At 44.0% G+C, this 17,376-nt stretch overlaps 1 protein-coding gene across 4 annotated transcripts in view; it reads left to right on the forward strand.

Moving 5' to 3' along the window:
- The window catches only part of LOC146185894 (nephrin-like), a 710,707-nt gene that overhangs the window by 658,509 nt on the left and 34,822 nt on the right, over positions 1-17,376 (forward strand). For all 4 annotated transcript variants that reach the window (XM_084606825.1, XM_084606824.1, XM_084606827.1 and 1 more), the window contains one exon: positions 4,136-4,426. In XM_084606825.1, the coding sequence (XP_084462951.1) occupies positions 4,136-4,426 (291 nt within the window). The remainder of the gene's footprint in view (positions 1-4,135; positions 4,427-17,376) is intronic.

Below are 17,376 nucleotides of genomic sequence, written 5' to 3' on the forward strand. Positions count from 1 at the left end.
TGCTCAGATAAGTCAATACTTTTTTGTCGTGTTTCCAAAGGTTAAAAAAAAAATGTTCGAGCGATGCGAAAGAAATGGCAATCACAAAACGCAGTAAGACAATATGCCGGCGGTACATGGACGATAGCATCGGCTGACTCTCACTCGTGCAAGCGCAGGTTTCCTTTCGTGGAACGAAGCGCTTAAGAAAATGGTCGCCACTCGCACGGGACACTGCTATTTATTTTCCGTCCTACGCGTACGCTGCACACACAGACACGCTTGCACACGCACACACACTCACACACACGCTTCCCACTGTGCTTCGCCGCTGAACGTGCCCTGCTCAACTCGAAGCTGCATAATTTGTACATTCATTTACCGCTACCAGCGCTCAGGGTTTTTCGTCGTTTTGTTGTTGTCTTTTGCGCTCTTAAAAGAGCGCGCACGCTAGCGCGTACTGAGCTCACACATACGCACACAGACAGGCGCACGGTGGAGAAGTGGAGAACGTGGGATTTAGGTACAACGAGAAGTGGGCCCGCGCTAACATTGCCGGCATCCGTCGTCTTTTTCCTCCACTTTCCTGTCTTCCTTCTTTCTCCCTCTTATGTATGCTGCACGGGAGGAAACTGCAAGGCTCAGCTACTGTTTGATCTAGAGCACATGCCAGAGCGGTAGGGGTAAACATGCCTAGTGCACTCCTTTTTACTCTTCTATTGGACAGAGCGAAGAGGGCACATCATCAACAACAACAACAAAAAAAGTACATGAAACACATAGTGCTTCAGTGCACTCGCCTTTTTGTCCAGCTCTCGCGCGAGAGTGTGTGCGTCCAGATACGGCTGCTAGAGTGGTCATGTGGCCGGTTTTGTGTCCTCTATTTTGTCGCTGCGTCACTAACGTTCACGTGTCTCCTCCTCCCTTCTTTCTCTCCCAGATTCGGTTGCGGCCCGAATTCATTAGTTCAGGGGAATAGCTAGGCTTCTTCCTTCCGGATAGGCACGCTCGCCCCGCCAACCGGTATTCTGAATCGTAATCGAATGCGAGCTTTCCGGGTTTACGGGGATTTGATCACCGACGCGATAAATTTGTTAACGTCTACAATAATTGCTCTTACGTTTATAAATACGCTTCTATTCCGCCTCGTTTGGGCTTCCCGAAACTGTGCATTTGCCATCTCTCTCTCTCTCTCTCTCTCTCTCTCTCTCTCTCTCTCTCTTTTTTTTTTTTTTTTTTTTTTTGTCTGTGCTCAAGAACTACGCGAACCTGTTCTGACAGGTTTCCGGACAATTCTGACGACATATGGTGGCGTCAGACCAGCCTGCAAGAGTAGTTTTTTCTTTAATTTTTCGCTTCCTTACTGCATTCAAATAACGGATGTTAGAGTTCCCACATTCTCCTGCCATCTGCGTAGCCAAGTGTAAGAACTTGAAACACACCGTTGTACCTGTTCTCAGACATTTTCTTTTACGGTGCGTACAATTTGAAAGGCTGCATCTACATAATTTTTTCCCATCGGTTCTTGAGCGCAGAATTTTATGCGCACGTTTTCACCGATCAGAATTGATGCACGGTGCTCCACACACCCGATGAAGTTGACTCTGGCCATAAGTACCCTGAGCAAAAAGGTCTCGCATAGAGGAATCATTTAGTAAAAATATTACACCGATACGAGGAGCTGGATCGACTGATTGATAACGAGAAAAAAACAACAACAATATGTCTGGTTGATCAGGCAACACTCATGATTGAATGCCTGCCAGGAGAGCTGAAAGCCAGAGGCTATAGAGATAAAGAAGAAAGCATTTTTAGTCGCGCCTGTGGTAGTTTAATCCCTATTAGCCGGGGCTTAAACAACATTTTGCGCTCTGTCCAAACAACACGTGGTTTGAGTAATGGGAATGACGAAAGAGCTAGGCGAGAAAAGTTGTCAGGTAAATGACGAAACTGTAAGCAATTAGAGTACGCTCTAGCGTTTACCGCGCCTCAAGTGACATACGGTAGCAGTATTTGGATGATCCCAGAATTAGGTGCAGCGCCATGTAGACACTGCATGTTGCCTTTTCACCTGTCAGTGCATGAATTGAGCAACCTGAGGCGGGATGTAGGCTAGGAAACCAGCTTTGTCATAAGAAAGCACGGTTTTACATGCTTTAGCTGTGTGTGGCTTTGGGATGCTGTTGGGCAGTGAGGAGATCGTGTGTTCTGCACTACCCATCTTTATTGCCTTCCCTGCTGTTAGGCACACTTTTCCTCTTGAGAAGGGACTTGATACAAGCCTCGTAGTTTCCAGGAGCGACATAGGTTTAGAGCGCTACTTTATCCGAGATGTACCAATCTGCCCGCGTGGCCTGGCGCAGCATGTCCAACTCTGGATCCTTGGGTTCTGAAAGACTCCATTCCAATCTCACCTTCCAATACGAAAGGAGGTTCCCGATTTGGTGGCGCCTACCAAGCCGGGTTACGCTGAAAGGTCAAAGGTCTAAGAATACACAATTCCAACGACGTGGTTAAACTTCCTGAAGTAGTGCTTTTCCAATAAAATACTTCGTTTAATGTGACGCCAGAAACGCTACTCACACTTGGTCGTCCTCACAGCTTACAAAGCAGCCTCCGCGAGCCACTCTGTTTTCGCATTTAAACATTATCCGCGTTGCGGGTGGCCTTGAACTACAGTGTGGCTTGCAAGAGAGTGGTGAATGATTCGGCTGGTGACATCGTGCGCATTTTTAGACGCATCTATGATTATCTTGTGATTACAAAGTCCCTTCAGCCAGAAACTGTGGTATATATGTTAGATTTTTTTTGTAAAAAAACGGGTCCGGACCAGAATTCACTCATGAAATTCCTCAGAATAACACGCTGCAATATTTGGACCTACGGCTGGCCTTTGAAACAACCCATGTGTGCTGACAATATTATCCTCGGAGCGAGAAGCCCCTGTTGAACTACTAATCTCGTTCACTCAAAATTAGTTAACAACACGATAACAACTGAATACATGAATATGGCGTTAAAAAATCTTCCTTTCACAAAATGTGCAATAGCCTGACAGTTAAGGCACACCGCTGAAGGCAGGCTGGTTTCTCGGACTCTGTTCTTGTTTCTTGTGCAGGAAAGATCATCAAAAAACTGAAACCTTCTGAAAGTGACTCGCAGCAGTGCACCAGTCCTAATGATGGAAGGAAAAATATAGTTGTGATGCATACATTCATACCCTTTCACACAGATTTTAGAGATTTGGGGAAAATATGGTGTCAAGTTTGTGTTTTCGGCTCCTGACAAGGTCGGCAAGGTTGGAGCAGCAGTGCAAAGAAAGAAAGGTGGAATTTACAAGAAAAGCAGTTGTAAAATTTATCATAAAAACATGATTGTTACATGTAAGGATGCTGAGGTATACCAGATTCCTATGTCCTGCGACCGCACATACATTGGCCAGAAAGGTCGGTTCCTCAATGTACGGCATTCGGAGCACCAAAATGTTTAGGGGATAATTCCCCTAATTTGGCTAAGCATTATTTAGAGTTTCAGTGCTCTTCATTCCTCGTACAACCCGAAGTCCTGTTCGTTCATAATGATCGTAGCATAAGGGAAGTAGCCGAGGCATATCATATCGGGAGGAAGGGAAATTTTTGTGTCAGCCAGGAATCAGTAGCCTTATCTCATAAGGCTATATGCTAAATAGGAGGGAACAACGATGGTCACAAGTGCGGATATGAGTCTTTTTAATTACGTGACAAATGCATTTTTGACAAGACGCATTCGCGCATGCTTGATTCCTGCCGATATAAGACTGTTTTTTTTTTTTTTCATAAACGCAGTGGTAAGTTCATCGCCGTGTGTGTCTTTTCTTTCTTCTTAGTCCCTTATCCATGTGCTGTTTTATAAGAAAATGCATAACCAACTCGCGCAAACTCCCGTTCTACTACACTACAATGTGAAACCTAACATGTTCGTTCTGACCGTACTTAAGCGAGTCCGTATCTTGTATCCCTGGCTGATGTATCCTCCCACTGACTGACGTAGGAAAGCGGAGTGCTATTCTTTCGTTTTTCATCCCGAATTTATAGAAGTTGCTTATGCTGTGATTTTGAGCACTTTCGACGCTAGAGAAGGGCTCAAGTAACACCCTCTCTGCCCCTATTCAACGCAGTACGCCCCCTGGAGGTGGACATCGTGACGCCACAACCCGTTCTTCTGGACGGCCAGGTGATTGACGTGGAGTGCCAGGCACGTGGTGCCCAGCCCAAGGCAGCCATCCAGTGGTTCTTGGACGACGTTCCTCTCAACGGCTCCACGCTGGCCACTGACGCCACGCGCACCACGAGTGTGCTGCACCTTGAGGCGCACGCCGACATGAATGGCAAGAGGCTCGCCTGCCGCGGATTCAACCCGCACCTCCCCGACAGCGAGCTCTTCGACTACTGGGTCCTGGACGTGCACTGTGAGTGAACACTTTATCACTTTCAGCCTATTCTGCGTTGGAGGTGCAGTAGCTGAAGCAAAGAACGAAGTCGAGCTCTTTTTTTTATTGTCTAATGAGAATCCGGCCAAGGAAGGGTAACTCCCGGCGTTTAGATTTCAGCGTGATGTCCGGGGCCAAATTTGTACAGTTGCGTGATTTTTCAGAGACGGGTGGTATAATATCAGGCTCTGCCATTTATTGCTGTGTTTACTCAGCACATGCTGCTGAGAATGTAGGAGCGCTCAAGTTCTACCATACTTTGCTTAATAGCCCCCAATGTTAGCATACGCAGCGAAAGAAGATACATGGTAACCTCTGACTGGTGGCGATGAGAAACGTCAATCGATCTAGAAAAAATGATAGTATGGTCACGGAAGTAGCGCTACCACAGGGGCACGTTGAGCAGAAAAAAAATGAGCTTAAGAGATTTTAGCACGAATTTACTTTACTTCTTTAAAAAATTGGCTAATTAAGTAAGCTAAGTAGCTGTAAATTTAAATACTTTTTTAGCAGCCGAAGCTACACTGCGGTAGGTTTTCAAGACCTCGGGTGGCCACAGCTACGTCGTCAAGAGGCGTAGCTACAAGAACAAGAACAAGAACAAGAACAAGAAGAAAGAAGAATAAGAACGTCCTGTCACCGGCGGCTAATGTTTTCGCTCCACATTCGGTTCAGCAGCGCTGAACCTTTCTAATTTTTTTGATGCAGGAATAAACATCTAGGATTTAAGTAAACACTTTCGAATACAATTCCGCTAACCTGAGCGGATAAAGAACGCTGACATTTTTGAAGCGAAATCTTCCTCTGAAGGGAAATAAACGTCCGGAGACTGCTCACCCGAAAGTGGAGGTTAAGAATAGCATGCTTTTCTCTTGCTCTGCGTTTTTTAAATACTCTGAGCGGTATGCCACAGCAGGATGCACAAAGCGCTCGACCGATTTAAGCCCGCCTACAATTAGTCCGGCGTCCGCAGCCGCGCTCAATCAACCCGCCTAAACCCCTCTAGCTTACCCATTTTCGCAGAACGACCCCCCTCAAGCACCCTCCTCCCCCCCCCCCCCTTTTTTTTTCAAGACCACGCTGTTCAAATATTGGGATGCAAAACATGTTTTCCCCAGATGCCTCTCTACGCACCAATCACAGCAGGCTGTAATAAAAAGTATATGCTAAGTTTAACTGTATTTCAGCGACATTTTTGTCCTTCGTGGTTTAAGGCAAATCTAATTACTTGCACTCGGGTATAGAGCGTTGAGGCGCTCTTCATTCGGAACTGATTAAAACGCGAAGCAGAAACTTGTTCAATAACAAGAGAGGATACATGTTTTTTTTTTTATATCAAAGCATTGGCTTCGGTAAGTTCGTCTCATTATGTAGAAAAAGCAAGTTTGGAAGTAGCGGCAGGAATATTTATTAATGCAGCGCATGGAACCCCAATACGTGCCTCTCAGTGCTTATAATTAAACCCCTCCCCGCCCCCCCTCTCTCTCTCTCTCTCTCTCTCTTTATATATATATATATATATATATATATATATATATATATATATATATATATATATATATATATATATATGTGTGTGTGTGTGTTTTTATGTTAAGCCCTTTAAGCACTCTACCAATATATATAACTTACAGCTGCGCTGAAAATTCGAAACATCCAAACAATTTCTTCACTGAAATGTCCATGAGTTGAGACCTCCTTTCTCACACCAAATTCTACGCTCGACACAGGCAATAATCATGCTCAATCACTAACGCCTTGCAGTGGTAGGATTAACACTTTAAATACTCATTTTTCACACGCCGCATACAAAAGCGGAACAAGTTGGCACCACTGATTTTCTTTTGTTTCGATGAATTCGTAGCAGAATAAATTTTTAGTCATATTTTTGTATATCTCTATTTTGTGTTCTCTGATTCTTATATTTCTGTATTTGTGTTTTGCACTCCTAATAGTTTGCATTTCGCAGTTGCATGTTTTACTATTTTTTATGTACTGATCGATAGCATGTTCTTGTCCCTCCTGCCTACACCTAGTCTAAGGGTGACCCGTATTTTTCCTCTTTCTCTGTCAATATATATATATATATATATATATATATATATATATATATATATATATATATATATATATATATATATATATATATATATATAGACATACGCACGTATAGGGCGGTCAAAAGTTCCCAGGCCACAGGTTTGGCTTCTGGTCAGCATATTCTGACACTTGAGGTCCCATTAAAGCTATAAATCACCTCAGAAGTTAGAATAATGCTTCTTCTGCCCTCCACATGTATTTTGAGATTTGGGGCCGTCGTAGCTGCCCGGCTATGCTGCTCAGAAACAGACCGTGTGGCCTGGAAACTTTTGAGCCCCCCTGTACGTACATTCACGCATGCATGCATACATACATACATACATACATACATACATACATACATACATACATACATACATACGTACATACATACGTACATACGTACGTACGTACGTACGTACGTACGTACGTACGTACGTACATACATACATACATACATACATACATACATACATACATACATACATACATACATACATACATACATACATACATACATACATACATACATACATACATACATACATACATACATACATACATACATACATACATACATACATACATACATACATACATACATACATACATACATCACCCCGCCGGGGTGGCGCAGTGGTTACGGCGCTCGACTACTGTTCCCAAGGACGCGGGATCGAATCCCGGCCTCGGCGGCAGCTTTTCGATGGAGGCGAAAAGCAAGGCGCCCGTGTGCTGTGCGATGTCAGTGCACGTTAAAGAACCCCAGGTGGTCGAAATTTCCGGAGTCCTCCACTACGGCGTCTCTCATAGCCTGAGTCGCTTTGGGACGTTAAACCCCACAAACCAACCAACATACATACATACATACATACATACATACATACATACATACATACATACATACATACATACATACATACATACATACATACATACATACATACATACATACATACATACATACATACATACATACATACATACATACATACATACATACATACATACATACATACATACATACATACATACATACATACATACATACATACATACATACATACATACATACATACATACATACATACATACATACATACATACATACATACATACATACATACATGCGTATAGACGCACTTAGTTGCTAGGGTTTATACTACATACAAGCAATGAGATGCTTTATACTGTTCCTTTAATTTTGTACGGAGTCGACGTTTCGGCAGGAGTCCTGCCTGCCTTTGTGTAGAACTTTCTGAAGTCATGAGAAAAAGCAGGATCCGGGACCGGAACATTGACTCCAGATAAAATTAGGGCAATAATGTGAAGCATTTATTCACCTAAATTAACATTTAGCATTTAGTTCCTTGCTGCTGCGAATCAGTTGATCACGGCGGCGGTCAGATCTGAAACGCAGCAAAGGGTACTAAGAGTCTCTTTCTCCGGACAGGCCGCTATTGAAAACTGACCCTGGCAATGTTTAATGATAGGATCCTAGGCTGTTAGGGTAGTTTAGCAGTGCTATTAGAGGAATTAAAAGGCATGAAATGGGATGTGATAGGGCTTAGTCAGGTTAGATGTCCAAATGAAGCATATACTATACTGAAGGGTTGACATGTATTGTGTCATCGAGTTTCACAGCAGAGACGAGAACTAGGAGCAGGGTCCCTTGTCAATAGGGATATAGCTGGTAATATGGATAAATTTTATAGCATTATTAAGATAGTGACAGGCACCGTAATTAAGCATAATAAGCGAGGTAAACTGAAGATTGTACAGGCCTACGCGCCTGCAAGTAGTCATGATGATGAGGCAGTTGAAAGCTTCTACAAAGATATCGAATTAACAATGGGGCAAGTAAAGATGCAGTGTACTTTACTAATGGGGGACTTCAGTGTCAAGATAGAGAAAAAGCAGACCGGAGACCAGGCGGCGGGCGACTATGGCATTGGTTATAGGAATCGCAGGGGTTAGTTACTAGTTGAGTTTGCAGAGCAGAATAACCTAAAAATCATGAATACCTTCTTCAGTAAACGGAAGAAACGGAAATGGACGTGGAAAAGTCCTAACGGGATACTAAAATGAAATTGACTTCATACTGTGTTCTAACCCTGGCATTATATAGGATGTTCAGGTAATCAGAAAGGTGCGGTGCAGTGACCACAGGATGGTAAGGTTTCGAATTAGACTAGACCTGAAGAAGAAATGGAACAGGTTACTTACTACTTACAGAATCAAGTCCATCAATGAATTAGCAGTGAGGGGAAGGGCAGAAGAATTCAGAATCTCGCTATAGAGTAGATATTCAGCTTTAACTGAGGATGATGACTTTAGCGTAGCAGCAATCAGCAATCATTTCAGTGATATCACTACTAAGTGCTCGGTAGAAGTAGGTAATAGGACAGTTAGAGAGGATATTGGTAAACTATCTAAAGACACAAAACATTTGATTAGAAACTCTAAGTGATGAATGATAACACAGGCAAACATATCAAAGATAATCAATAAGCGTAAAGTAGCCAACATAAAGAGATATAACATGAGGAAAATTGAGCATGCTCTAAAGAACGAGGGCGCCTTGAAGCGGTGAAGAGAAAATTGGGCATTGGCAAAAATCAGATGCATGCGTTAAAGGACAAGGCGGGAAATGTCAATACGTATATGGACAGGATAGTCAAAGCAGCCAAGGAGCTCTCACTAGGCTATTTAGTAGCCGAAGTATTCAGGAAAATAATGAGATAGGCAGTGGTGGAAAGCAGCCAGTGACGAAGGACGAGGTTAGGGAAACAGCTGGGGACGCTCCAGTAACTGCAGATTCGTTGAAGGAAGAGGGAGATATCGTACTAAAAAAACTGGCCATCCTGTATACGCAATGCCTGGTGTCATTTACGGTACCGAAGTCATGGGAGAACGCTAACATTATCTTAATTCATAAGAAAGGGGATGCTAAGGACTTGAAAAATTACAGACCAATCAGCTTACAATCTGTTATATATAAGGCTTGCGCATTTGGCAAGCACTCGCAGATTATGACTAGCAGCTTGCCGGTATCGCTCAAGAGGAAAGCATACAACAGTTGCATCTTGCCCGTACTCACCTATGGGGCTGAAACGTGGAGGCTAACCAAGCGAGTTCTACTTAAGTTGAGGACAACCCAGAGGGCTATGGAACGAAAAATGGTAGGGGTAACATTAAGAGATAGAAAGCGTGCAGAGTGGGTCAGAGAAACAACTCAAGTTACCGACATTCTAGTAGAAATTAGGAAGAAGAAATGGACATGGGCAGGGCATGTAGTGCGAAGAGAGGATAACCGATGGTCGCTGAGGGTAACAAACTGGATTCCAAGGGAAGGAAAGCGTAGCAGGGGGCGGCAAAAAGTTAGGTGGGCGGATGAGATTAAGAAGTTCGCAGGGGTCAAGTGGATGCAGCCAGCACAGAACCGGGTTAAGTGGAGAAATTTGGGAGAGGCCTTCGCCCTGCAGTGGGTATAATCAGGCTGATGATGATGATATATAAGGTGCTTACTAAGCTCAATCTGTTATATATAAGGTGCTTACTAAGCTAAACGTTAACAGAATATGGACAATCTTAGACTTCAGTCAAGCAAGCCATCAAGCAGCTTTTCGGAAAGAGTATACTGTACTATCGATCATATCCATAACATCATCCAGGTGATGGAAAACTGCTCAGAACATACTCAAGGTGAGATTACGGACCCACTTGCGAAGCAATTCATCGTATTTCGACTGAGCACCGGGGCAGGGGAATGCCTGTACCCACGGGCCCAACGGTGGGTGCCAGGTGCCACTGCAGTTAAAATTCCGCATTCGTTGCATATGATCAGGTCTTCATGTCCCCGTTTCGGTCACTGCAGATGGAAACAGCCGGTATCTTTCATACGAAATACATCGCTCAGAGGACCACATGTGCTCCCTAATTCAGGTGAACAACAAAATAGTCATGCTCATGGTGTATTTTTACAAAAAGAAGCTACATAGTGTTTGGTTATAGAAGCACGTTGCAGTTAAAGACAATGGCCGTTTTTATGAAGATGCACCAAGATCAATGTGCATATTGTTTTCACGATTTAGGCAGCATGTACTGTCCGCTGAACAGTACCTTTTGTTAGAAAAAGACAAACTATTCCCTTTCAGGGTTTTCTTAGCGGCCTGATATGTAAAAGACACATGAACCATGGTCGCCGAAATATTTATGCTTAAACTTATGGCAAAAGGAGGCGGGGAGCGGCTGCGTGCTTATCCTCTAGTTTGTGCTGATCTGGCGCATGGCAGCGATGCATAATTAATTTTATTTTGCATACAATGGGCATATGTACCTTTTTTGTTTTGTCACTTTTCAGGTATCTTCGACCGGAAAGGGTGACTTTAATACTGTTATGTCAGGTTTACCACCCCTTTTCAGAATCTGTTTCTCTTTTTAAAGCTACAATCGCTTCATAAGTTTGTGTGCCTATAGGATCTCTTTCAGGCTGAGTCCACCGTCGACAAGCCTCCAAAGCCCAAGGGCCTCAAAATTCTCATTATAAGCTGGCCTAATTTTATTCGGGCGCCAAGACATACGGTATAGTCGGCCCTTTCATGTCGCCACGTAAGCCCCTTGGATCGGAGTTTTGCTCAAGTCCACTCTAACAAGGGCTTCCGTCGTAAAACCCCTCGGCTATTCTACGGTAAGAGGGAGCGCAAAAGAGAGGAGCGAAGGATCACCCTCGCGGGAAATGCTCATTGCACGCTGTGAAATTTCACCGCCTCCGCCACCGCCTCTACGCTTCCAATTCAACGGCCTCCACCATGGGCTCGAGATTGCAGCTGGTGATATCCCCGCCGCTTTCGAGCTACTACAGTCAACCCTTTCTCTCTCTCTCTTTCTCTATCGTACTCTTTCCCAGCTCTCTGAGCGCTCGGGGATAGCCGCGTCACCCTGCCCGCTGACGCCGAAAAGTTTGCTGAGGCAATGGCTCTAATTTAATAACCCGTTAAAATTTATCGCCCAACATTGGGCTCTCGGATGCACCGCTGTCCCTAGCCCGGCAATGAAGGCGGTGGCTTCAGCGGCTGTAGGAATGGAGGGAGTTAATGATATCGCCGGCTTCATCTCTCCAACGCTTGAGGGACGCCCCGCCGCCGCCCACCGGATTAGTTGTTGCAAAGCGGATTAGTTAGTAACGTTTACTGTTTAGTTTCTCTCGGGTCAGCTTACTCACTAGCTGAGCGCTGCTTTTCTCTTCCATCGCGTGCCGCGTGTTTACCGACAAGGAGGAGCAACTATCCGACCACTGCCTCCGTCAAGTATTACAACGCGTAGCACCCGACTCGACGCGTGAGTCTTGGCAAGCTATTCTTGATGATTTAAGGCTGAAACATTGTACAAAGCCGGAGAACCTACTTTTTTTTTTATCTGTTTCGTCAGCTTCTCTGATATGTTGGTTCTGAAAGAAAAGCTGCTTGCTCTTTCTTTGGGAGCCTTTGAAAATCTCTCTAAGAGCACAGCCAAGAGCTCCTCTCGTTAGCAAGCATGTAACTTTCTTCTGCAGAATAGCTTTTGACCCATAAAACTGACACCTTTGGTGTAGCCATGATAGATAGGTAGGCTTTTAAAATGAGAGAAAGAGAGAGAGAGAGAGAGAGAGAGAGAGAGAGAGAGAGAGAGAGAGAGAGAGAGAGAGAGAGAGAGAGAGAGAGAGAGAGAAAGGGACAAAATTGTAATTCTAACTCTTGTCACATTTAGAAATCCAATATATATGCGACTCGAATACAAGTACAGCCCATGGCTTTCTATCACTCAACGAAGGTCTCTGCACAGTAACAAACGTTGAAAGGGAATAATTTGCAGTAGTTCTAACAACATTAGGAAATCTCAAGTAGCACCGCATTAGGTAAGATTTGGTAATCGTCGAGTTTCTGGAACCTGGATGTCACGAGGAACATGGAAGACAGCTACTGCGCGCCTAGAGGGCATGAAGGAAGTGAAAAGGGCGAACAGAGAAAGGAATGCAGAAGATAAACTTTAATATAATTCTACGAGTTCAAGACGTTGCCTTTCATCTCTCAAGACAAAAAGCACGCACACTCTCGGAGGGCCAATATTTACGCCTCTTGGTAATTACTCTATGTCACCAGATCAAATAAGAATAAATTTAATTCTTGCACGCACAGTAGGATGGACATCGAGACAGCTGTATCTCCTAGCTAACGCCAATGTTGTTAACTTTCTCAGCCTTTATCTTCAATTGCATCAAAGGCTATGATCGGCTCCTGAGTTTAGCGAAACACAGGTTTTACAAACTGCATGACTCGCTCAATAATTCACAAGGATGGTTCTGTCTTGCTTGATACGCACTACTGTACGTAGCCTGAATGCTGAATTTGTGTTTTAAAGAAATACAGAGGATCACACCGCTTTAGGTAGACGCAGGACACCGGATGAAGGCGCACTATCTGTCAAAGTTAACTGACACCCATAGGAATCCTGCGGCAGGCGGGCTTGCACTGCTCGTGAAGCAGTGTGTCTGGTGCGCTGCCAATTCAGGACAGCGCACGCAAACATATGCTTGCAGTGGCTATGTAAATAGTTTGGCACCGATTCAGATTCCATGAAATCAGCCTTGTTCAGCCTCGGATTGAATAAGACTGCTCTAAATTTGATATCGCATCTCGTAGTTAGCCGGACGAAAGACCTCCTAGACTTCCTGAATAAACTTTGATGCCATATTTGGGGAGCTATCTTCACCGCATCCATCGTACTGCTTGGCTCTGCAAAACATGTGGGGACGTGCGGAAAGCCGTACAGCGTGTTATGATAATTTCCCTTTTGAATATTACAAGGAACCTAAATAAATAAAGGACGTCCTTGTAGGGAATTCATTATCGAATGGTGAAAGATATTTGTGATTTATATAATTTTCTATAGATAACAAATACCGTGGAGCGGTCCATAGGGAGTCATCCCAAAGAACGTCCTTTCAACTATTTAGGCTCCTTACGATGTACAAGCAACCATCGGCGGAAAGGAAAGGTCTGGAATCTGTGGTAGTAACGTTTGCGAACTATACCAAAACTATAAAATATATTGATAATATATTATCCTCGTTGCAATTTCATTTCAGTCATTGCATTACAGCACTGGCTGTATGAAAAGGATCGGCAGGCTGCAAATGGTTTGATGTCAATACAGGCACCGAGCAAAGCAAGACTGGCATTTGAAAATTTCCTAAATTCAACCCTGCAACATTCTTGCCCTAGCACACTCCTGCTTTACTGTGCCACCAGGAAGATATCTCACAGTACTAATAATTAAACGCTTTATTCATTTAAGACAACATAATACGGTGGAATAAGCGAAAAGCTAACCCTTATTGTAGCGCATATTTGATGACTACCTAGCATCCTTTATTTACAGCCTGCTTGTTAAACGCAAGTTTCGGTGACGTATATCGGGTTTCATATATCTTCATGGCATGAATCGAGAGGCGTCTGCATATGCTTTGGCGAGCTGCTGTTTTCTAGTGTATTTACTTAGCGTGTGTGTGTGTGCTTAGTCATTTTACTACCATCACTTTTTCGACGGTTGTTAAAATAAACGAATATGTGCCTCTTTGCGTCGAGATAGAGCCAACGCTTATGAGCTCCGCGTTGTGCAATACTTTTCGCTCCCCAAATAAAACGGAATCGCAATCTGGCTCGTTTGTTCCGACCTGCGCACGAACTCATACGTCGCCTAGAGTCTCTGCGTACTCTCATCACGAAGGCCGTGAGGTCCCTCGGGGCCTTCCAAGAGGATGCGAATGCGCCGGCGGTCGACTTCTCGATGCATTCATTCTCTCCTTACGCAAATATCCAGGATTCACTGACTTCACCCAACGCATCTCCCAGCATTGTTTGCGAACCTCTGGACATCGAAAAGCTGTGCGTGTTCGAATGCGACCTCAAGATCATTTCTGTGCAGACGCGCATTCGTCTCGCTAACGAACTTTCCACCCCACTGCGTTGAACTTTTGAAACTAAAAATGCAATCATTTTCTGGGGTTACCATGACTGGCAAGGGCTTATGATCATTACGAACTGTAATATAAGAGCTCCACAGAAACGAGTTACTGTTGCGCTCTTATATTACTGTTCGTCATGGTTCACCAACTCTCCCAGTCAACAGTTCTTCTACAGTTTATGATTATTGCCGAGCCGCAATTCACAAACCTCTTTAGCAAAGGTAGATAAATTCAAGTAATTGCATTCTTGCTTGAACACAATTTTTGAACATCAAGATTGCGTATTTAGAGATTGTGATTCAAGAAAAAACCACAAGGGATTTCTCTTTCTTAAGGGTGCACCGTTCAGCAACAGAGCAGGAGCCTTTCGCTGATATTGCCAAATGGCATATATGGCTCGAGTTCCGTACAGTGGACCATTGGCCTCCTTTTTTACCCTTATTACAACTAGTCGTAATATGCGAGTTCTAGGGAGCAAGCTTTCCGATGCTTTTTTAGCATCACCGACATGCTTCACCTGGGCGACTTGGTCGTCGGTACAGAATTCTAAGCACTAGCCAGATTGTTACATAAGCTAAACTTCTAATAGCTGATTCCTAGATCATCATCATCATCATCAGCCTGATTATACCCACTGCAGGGCGAAGGCCTCTCCCATATCTCTCCACTTAACCCGGTTCTGTGCTAGCTGCATCCACTTGACCCCTGCGAACTTCTTAATCTCATCCGCCCACCTAACTTTCTGCCGCCCCCTGCTACGCTTTCCTTCCCTTGGAATCCAGTTTGTTACCCTCAGCGACCATCGGTTATCCTCTCTTCGCACTACATGTCCTGCCCATGTCCATTTCTTCTTCTTAATTTCCACTAGAATGTCGTTAACTTGAGTTATTTCTCTGACCCACTCTGCACGCTTTCTATCTCTTAATGTTACCCCTACCATTTTTCGCTCCATAGCCCTCTGGGTTGTCCTCAACTTAAGTAGAACTCTCTTGGTTAGCCTCCACGTTTCAGCCCCATAGGTGAGTACAGGCAAGATGCAACTGTTGTATACTTTCCTCTTGAGCGATACCGGTAAGCTGCTAGTCATAATCTGCGAGTGCTTGCCAAATGCGCTCCATCCCAATCTTATTCTTCTTGTTATTTCCTTTTCATGGTCCGGATCTGCGGTTACTACCTGTCCTAAGTAGATATATTCGCCTACTACTTCCAGTATTTCGCTACCTAATGTAAACTCCTGTTCCTTCCCGAGGCTGTTGAACATTACCTTAGTCTTCTGCATATTGATTTTCAAGCCTACCTTTCTACTTTTCCTGTCTAGGTCATCAATCATTATTTGCAGTTCATCTCCCGAGTTGCTTAGCAAGGCAATGTCATCAGCAAATCGCAGATTACTGAGGTATTCTCCATCTAGCCTTATCCCTAACTGCTCCCATTCCAAGTCTCTGAATACTTCCTCTAAACAAGCTGTGAATAGTACTGGGGAGATTGTGTCTCCTTGCCTAACACCTTTCTTTATGGGAATTTTGTTACTTTCTTTATGCAGAACTATGGTTGCTGTGCAGCCACTATATATATCTTCCAGCACTTTCACGTACGGCTCGTCTACCCCCTGATTTCGCAATGCCTGCATCACCGCCGAGGTTTCAACTGAGTCAAATGCTTTTTCGTAATCAATGAATGCTATGTATAAGGGCTGGTTATATTCTGAGCATTTTTCTATCACCTGATTGATGGTATGGATATGATCGATAGTAGAGTACCGTTTCCGAAACCCTGCTTGATCCTTTGCTTGATTGCAGTCTAAGGTTGTCCTGATTCTATTAGCGATTACCTTAGTAAATACCTTATACGTAACAGACAGTAAGCTGATTGGTCTGTAATTTTTAAGGTCCTTAGAGTCCCCTTTCTTGTGAATGAGGATAATGTTTGCATTCTTCCATGCTTCCGGTACCGTCGATGACACCAGGCACTGCGTATACAGGGTGGCCAGTTTTTCTAGCACGATATCCCCCCCGTCCTTCAGCAAATCTGTAGTTATCTGATCCTCTCCAGCTGATTTCCCCCTTTTCATAGTTTCTAGTGCTTTCTTGACCTCATCCTTCGTCACTGGTGGAACGTCTGACTGTTTTTCCCTACCGCCAATCTCATTACGGTCCTGACTACTTTGGCTGCTGTAGAGATCTGTATAGAATTCCTCGGCTACTTTGACTATCTTGTCCATATTAGTGATGACGTTGCCCGCCTTGTCCCTTATCGCATACATCTGGTTTTTGCCTATGCCCAATTTCTTCTTTACCGCTTTAAGGCTTCCCCCGTTCTTTACAGCATGCTCAATTTTCTCCATGTTATACTTCCTTATATCGGCCACCTTGCGCTTATTGATTAGCTTTGATATCTCGGCCAATTCGATCTGGTCTGTTGGATTGGAAGCTTTCATACTCTGCCGTTTCTTAATCAAATCTTTCGTCTCCTTAGACAGCTTACCGGTATCCTCTCTAACTATCCTACCGCCTACTTCTACCGCGCACTCAGTAATGATATCTCTGAAATTATTGTTCCTTGCCTCTAGGGTAATGTCGCCATCCTCAGTTAGAGCTGAATACCTATTCTGTAGCGAGATCCTGAACTCTTCTGCCCTCCCCCTCACCGCTAATTCGTTGATGGGTTTCTTTCTTACTAATCTATTTCGTTCCTTCTTCAGATTTAGGCTAATTCGGGACCTCACCATCCTGTGGTCACTACATCGAACTTTCCCGATTACCTCTACATCCTGCACAATGGCGGGGGTTGAACACATTATGAAGTCGATTTCATTTTTAGTCTCTCCGTTAGGACTTTTCCATGT

This window comes from Amblyomma maculatum, chromosome 6 (genome assembly GCF_055883805.1).
Source record: "Amblyomma maculatum isolate TAMU_Amacu chromosome 6, ASM5588380v1, whole genome shotgun sequence".
Taxonomy (NCBI): domain Eukaryota; kingdom Metazoa; phylum Arthropoda; class Arachnida; order Ixodida; family Ixodidae; genus Amblyomma; species Amblyomma maculatum.